Source organism: Danio aesculapii, chromosome 10, assembly GCF_903798145.1.
Source record: "Danio aesculapii chromosome 10, fDanAes4.1, whole genome shotgun sequence".
Taxonomy (NCBI): Eukaryota; Metazoa; Chordata; class Actinopteri; order Cypriniformes; family Danionidae; genus Danio; species Danio aesculapii.
Genome location: NC_079444.1, coordinates 20,036,255 through 20,042,547, shown reverse-complemented (window position 1 = coordinate 20,042,547; position 6,293 = coordinate 20,036,255). Strand labels below are relative to the sequence as shown.

At 39.6% G+C, this 6,293-nt stretch overlaps 1 protein-coding gene across 1 annotated transcript in view; it reads left to right on the top strand.

Moving 5' to 3' along the window:
• The first annotated feature begins 595 nt into the window (after nucleotides 1-595).
• Nucleotides 596-6,293, top strand: part of LOC130235716 (AP-4 complex accessory subunit RUSC2) — a 12,567-nt gene continuing 6,869 nt past the window's right edge. Inside the window, exons 1-5 of the mRNA XM_056466139.1 lie at nucleotides 596-924; nucleotides 1,476-2,781; nucleotides 3,496-3,928; nucleotides 4,014-4,766; nucleotides 6,131-6,253. Coding sequence (XP_056322114.1) covers nucleotides 1,618-2,781; nucleotides 3,496-3,928; nucleotides 4,014-4,766; nucleotides 6,131-6,253 — 2,473 coding nt within the window. The 5' untranslated portion in view covers nucleotides 596-924; nucleotides 1,476-1,617. The remainder of the gene's footprint in view (nucleotides 925-1,475; nucleotides 2,782-3,495; nucleotides 3,929-4,013; nucleotides 4,767-6,130; nucleotides 6,254-6,293) is intronic.

Below are 6,293 nucleotides of genomic sequence, written 5' to 3'. Positions count from 1 at the left end.
ATTAGAGGACAGTCCTGCAATCAATTTATGAGTTCTTTTTGATGCCAATGTTGGATGTTAATTAGATGTCGTTTTGAGGTTTTGACATCAAATTAATTTGAATTTCTGATGTATTTTATGACATGTTTTTGATGTTTAGTTCGGGCCCTCTGGAATGTGTGTATGATACATAAATTATAACAAAAACAGGTTTACAGCTCAGTGGAATGAAGAATTATCAATAAATAATGATTTGTTCCTCAGAAATTGCTTAGAAGACACTTTTATAATGCTTTTGTGTGTTTGTGTATGTGTGTGCGTGCCCATTGTAATCATGTGGAAAAGAGAAATAAGCACATTCTTAAAAACATCTCCTTTTTGGAACAATTGAAGTAATATAAATATGAAAATGATTAAACAGAGGCGAACTAGTCCTGTGAGCAAAGTCTTTCTATCATCTTTTCCATGCAAGAGACGTTTCATTTTTAACCTAGTTTCTCATCGAGGATCTCAATTTTTAAATTCCAAGTCGTCTCTTTAGTATGAGTCAGTGTTCAATCCCCCCCATGCTGAGAGCAGAGGCAAATCTGCCATCCCCTCAAATATGATCCCTCAACAACAAAGCTCTGAGCATGCTCAGTGGGGTCTGTGATGCTGTTGCTATAGGACTGTGGGGCTCAGAACCGCTGGGCTGGAGCAGGAGGAGGAGGGAGGCTGAGAGGAGCTGATGAGGCGAGGAGTGCAGAGCAGAAAGAAGTGGGACTAAAGAGGAACTACATGAGGGATATTACCCATTTCCTATTTTTTATTTTCCTTCGCTTCTGCTGAGTGGATGTGGAGCATTAGGTTGTGGTCATGCGGTGTGTTTGCTCCAGTTACTGACAGTGCAGACAGAATGAGAGTGACTCTGTGCTGGCTCTCGGATTGATGGGGCTTCACGGATGGGTGAGTTGATGCAGTTGTCCGTGTTTAACAGCTTGACCACAGGGTCTTCATTTACTGTTAACCAAACAGAGAATTGTGGTACTGGGATCTACAAAAAAAACGCTCACCATCTTTTAAATAACTGTGTTTGTTTTACTTAGTTATAGTTTAGGGACAAATGTATCTATAGAAGTAAGCAAAATAAGTAAAATCTTCATGTGTGTACAGGTTTAAAGTGCCTACAGTTTCTGTGAGAACCAGATTACTAAATAATGTTCTACTCAGTATTATCTAAATGTGGAAAGTGTTACTGTAGTGGTATGGTTTGGTGTCCAGAAAATGATTAGCTCAGTATAAAAATAACTGAAATAAAAAGAAGGTCAAACATGCTTTCTAGAAGTTAATCATAGGTACAAGTAGTCTAACTTAAAAACGTCATACTTCAACTTAATTTGTCAAGATATCTAAACCAATATGTGTAATTTGTTTTGAAAAGAGGATTAATGTTTAATAAAGAATACATATGAAAGAATTTTAAAGTTAATCCGCTACATTTTTATTTTTTCCTTCAGATTCTGTCTTGAAAGCAATAAAAATGCAGGCATCTGAGGTTACAAGAGATTCTGCTGATGCTTGCGTTCACGCTGTTTATGTCACTTAGCCATCCTGACATGCAAGGACTGATTTGAAGGTTGAAGTGCTGGTGCTTAGAAAATGGACGTCTCCCCAAAGTCAGGAGAAACTCTGATTGTGTGCCGCATCCACGGCCAGTCTGTTGGGTGGCACCTATGTAACTTGGTACAGACATCCAGGCGGCCACGCTCCCTGAATTTGACCCACAGTTTATCACTACCTGAGAGAGGCAATCTCCCGAGGGAAGCTCTTGACTATGGCTGTCTAAGTCACATCAGCAAGTCGAGTTCAACAGAAAGAGCAGATAAGAAGGGAACTGAAAATTCAAGAGGATATGAATCATCCCCAATGCTTTGGGTTTTGTCAGAGGACACTCCATTGACCAGTCCTCAGCTTAAAAAAGAGGCATTGCGTCGTAGATGTACTCCCAGATGGCAAAACCTCTTCATCCCTGAAGCAGAAGTGAATGAGGATGAAGAGGATGAGGACTCGGATGGGGACAACTTGCACAAGTACCATGAAGGATCATCCCTTCAACTACAAGGAAATGTTACTCAAGGTACTATGGATCCTTCAAGCCAAGCCAAAGAAAACAAAGATCAAGGTTGCAGGGATAGCAAAGGAACCCCTGTATTAATGGACTGTGATGAACAGGATTGGGGAGATGAGGAACACTTTAGCAATCATACTCTTGAGGAATCTGAAAATTGCTGGCCTCCAACTGAAAACCTTACTGAATCCATTAGTCAAAACCAAACAGACTATATCACTGACTCTTCCTGCAACAGTTCAGATGGAGTACTAGTTAACTTCAGTGCCATCTACAACAAAACCAATAACGCAGTTCCCGCTGCTCCATTTAACCTAGATAGTCCTGTTGGTGGACCAGGTACAGTGTTACAAGACAGTTCAAACCCTTTGCCCAGTTGGTCATCTTACAACATTGATCCAAATTGCAACATCTATCCATTAAACTCTGAATCAGTTCCATCAATGGAAATTTCTGACCTCACCTTGTGTCTGCAGAGTCAGGCACGGTTAGCAGGTTCCACCCAGAATTACTATAAACTGGTGACGTGTGACCTATCATCCCAGTCTTCACCCAGCCCACCTTGGTCCTCTTTGACCAGTTTCTCTGAGACTCAAAGCCAGGGAAGCTGTTCTCCACCTTCTGAATATTTCCTCTTTGGACATTCAGAGGAAGAGAAAAGAGAGAAGCCAAAGACTGATCAAAGTGAACATCAGGTATTTAACCATTACCATACTATACTCATGGTAATTATTAGATTTATGGTTTTGTTTAAAGTGTTAGTTCATCCAAAAATTTAAATGATGTTAATAATTACTCACCTTCATGTCACTGAAAAAGAGTAAGACTTTCATTCATCTTTAGAACACAAATTAAGACATTTTAGATGAAATCTGAAAGCTTTATCATCCTTCATAGACAGCAAGGTTCCCGACTCCTCCAATAAAAAAGCTAAAAGAATACAATTGTGCACACATAAGGCAAATACAACAAATTTATTCAGCAGTTTCCTCTCCTCAGTGTCAGTATAAGGCATGCATTTTTATTTCGCGACTGGATGCATGTACAGTATACTGTACCTACTAGAATGACATTCAGTAATTAACTGAATTTTCGTTTTTGGATGAACTAACCCTTTAGGGCATAGGTCTCAAACTGGATTCCTGGAGGGCCGCAGCTCTGCACAGTTTTGCCCGAACGTTAGTCAAACACAGCTGATCCAAATAATCGAGGTGTTCAAGACTACTAGAGACTATTAAACAGGTGTGAGTTGGAGGTGATTGGAGCTAAACTTTGCAAAGCTGCGGCCCTCCAGGGATTGAGTTTGAGACTATTGCTTTAGGGGTATTAAGGTGTAACAGATATACTGTCCATAGAGTAAACAGCCATATGCCGATACATATAAATATAAATCTTGTGATATTTTTCAGGGTGATGGGAACATTGAAATGAAGAATACTAAGCATGCCTCAAAGGACCAAACTAAACGAACAAAAGAGAGAATGAAACCCCGTCAGTCTGCCTCCAGAGAACAAGATAGTCGTAATTCAATAAAGACTCCTCAGTCTCAGAGCTGGATTGGCAGCCATAAATGTACCTTATCAAAGCTGGGAGCCTTACAAAACAGCTGCCCCTGCCATTTAGACACAGGCTTATCTTCACCTTCATGTAGGCAACATGCCACCTCTTTTGCAGAAATTGCCCGATGTAAGAAAGGAATTGGAGAATCTTATTTAAAAATGACCACAGATGATCCATCAAGTTCAAGCTTCATCCATGAGATCTCCTCCATCCAGAAACAGGTTGACTCAGAGATGATAACAAATCCGAGTGCTGACAGCTGTATTCACTCCACTCCACAAGGTAAGGAGTATTTTGAATATTATTCAGTTCTTGCTTTTACAGACTAACAACAATGGTTATCCACACCTTTTCCCTATGCCTATAGGTGCATGTGCTTCATCTCCAGAAGTTGTGCGATACACAAAAGCACAAAGGCCCAACTTTCTCCCCATCCAACCCTTTGTGCTTCAGGCACCCTCAGGAAAGCAACAGAGCAAGGCACTTGGGTCCCTTCTTAATCAGTACATCAGCCACAAATACAGCAACCCTGGGCCATCCAAAGCTACATGCAAAAGCAAAGCAACTCCCCACCATTTGCAACCTTCATCTCTCGATAGCTCCTCTACTATCCATCTGGAAGCAGCGACCAGTTCAGACACTTGTTCTACCTGCACATCAAGTCCTATTTTGCCCAATAATCACCCTCCGTGTACTCAGCCCTGCACACTGTTGGGGCTCATTCACCAGGACTTGATGAACAGAAATCCACTTATGAGTCCAAATAGAAAATCAAGAAGTCCCCGAAGTCCAGAGCAACCCGATGATAGTCAAAAGCCCTGCTCAAGTCAAACATTATTAAGCCAAAAACAATTATATTCTGGACAAAGGGGTTCTGAGAATTGTCTTCCAGAGCAGATGCCCCTTGTTCAGACTCAGACCAATTCAGTTCTAAAAGAGGAGACTACAGGTTCGCTAGATGCATCCCATCCTTTACATCAAAACTCCTCCCCTGCCATCACCTCAGTCACCTCCTTAACCTCTATCACCTCCCTCATCTCTCTTTCCGCCACTGGATGGAAATCCAATGAAGAACTTACCACCAATGCTTACCACATCTTTGGGCCAAAAAAGTCACCTTGTAAGTACCTATATTACTTTTTCCCTATGTGGTAGTCTGAAATATTCATGCATCATGTGCACATTAGAACAATCTGAATTCATTGACAAGTTGGTACGATTGGTTATGTAAAACTTAAAGGGACAACTGACCTCCAAAAATGAAAATTTACTCAACCTTAATTAGTTCCAAATGTTTCTTTTGGTTGAAAGCTGAAAACCCGTGTCAACATCCATAGCAGGGAAAACAAATACTGCGGATGTCAATGGATATGGGCTTCTAGCCTTCTTCAAGATATCTTCTTTTGTGTTTAACAGAAAAAAAAGTAAACAATGATAGAATTTTTATTTCACTGGGTGAACTATGCCTTTAGGTTTGTACAGTTGAAGTCAGAATTATTAGCCCCCCCCTTTGATTTGTTTTCCTTTTTAAAATATTTCCCAAATGATGTTAAACAGAGCAAGGAAGTTTGATGTGATATTTTTTCTTCAGGAGAAAGTCTTATTTTGTTTTATTTCGGCTAGAATAAAAGCATTTTTTATTTTTTAAACACCTTTTTAAGGTCAATATTATTAGCCCCTTTAAGCTATATTTTTTCGATGGTCTACAGAACAAACCATCATTATACAATAACTTGCCTAATTACCCTAACCTGCCTAGTTAATCTAATTAACCTAGTTAAGCCTTTAAATGTCACTTTAAGCTGTATAGAAGTGTCTTGAAAAATATCTGCCATCATTCATTTTCTTTTCGGCTAAGTCCCTTTATTAATCTGGGGCCGCCACAGCGGAATGAACCGCCAACTTATCCAGCACATGTTTTATGCAGCAGATGCCCTTCCAGCTGCAACCCATCTCTGGCAAACATCCATACACACTCATTCACTACAAACAATTTAGCCAACCCAATTCACCTGTACCACATGTCTTTGGACTGTGGGGGAAACCAGAGCACACCCACACGAACGCAGGGAGAACATGCAAACTCCACACAGAAACGCCAACTGACCCAGCCGAGGCTCGAACCAGCAACCTTCTTGCTGTGAGGCAACAGCACTACCTACTGCACCACTGCGTCATCATGGAAAAGATAAAATAAATTAGTTATTAAAAATGAGTTATTAAAACTATTATGTTTAGAAATGTGTTTAAAAAAAATCTTCTCTCCGTTAAATAGAAATTGGGGGAAAAATAAACAGGGGGGCTAATAATTTAGGGGGCTAATAATTCTGACTTCAACTATATATATATATATATATATATATATATATATATATATATATATATATATATATATATATATATATATATATATATATATATATATATATATATATATATATATATATATTACATTAATTTATGCTAGCTTCCTCAACTCTGCAGGTGTTATGAGGGAATATCAACATGGTGACTCATTCTCCATGACTGACAACCCCCCTGAGGAGTTCAGCCTCTCCCCAGAAGACCCTTCAGATCTACTTACAATTGATCTTCTTCACAAGAGAAGTGAGATGATAAATAGTCAGATCCTGCTTTTTTTTTTGAC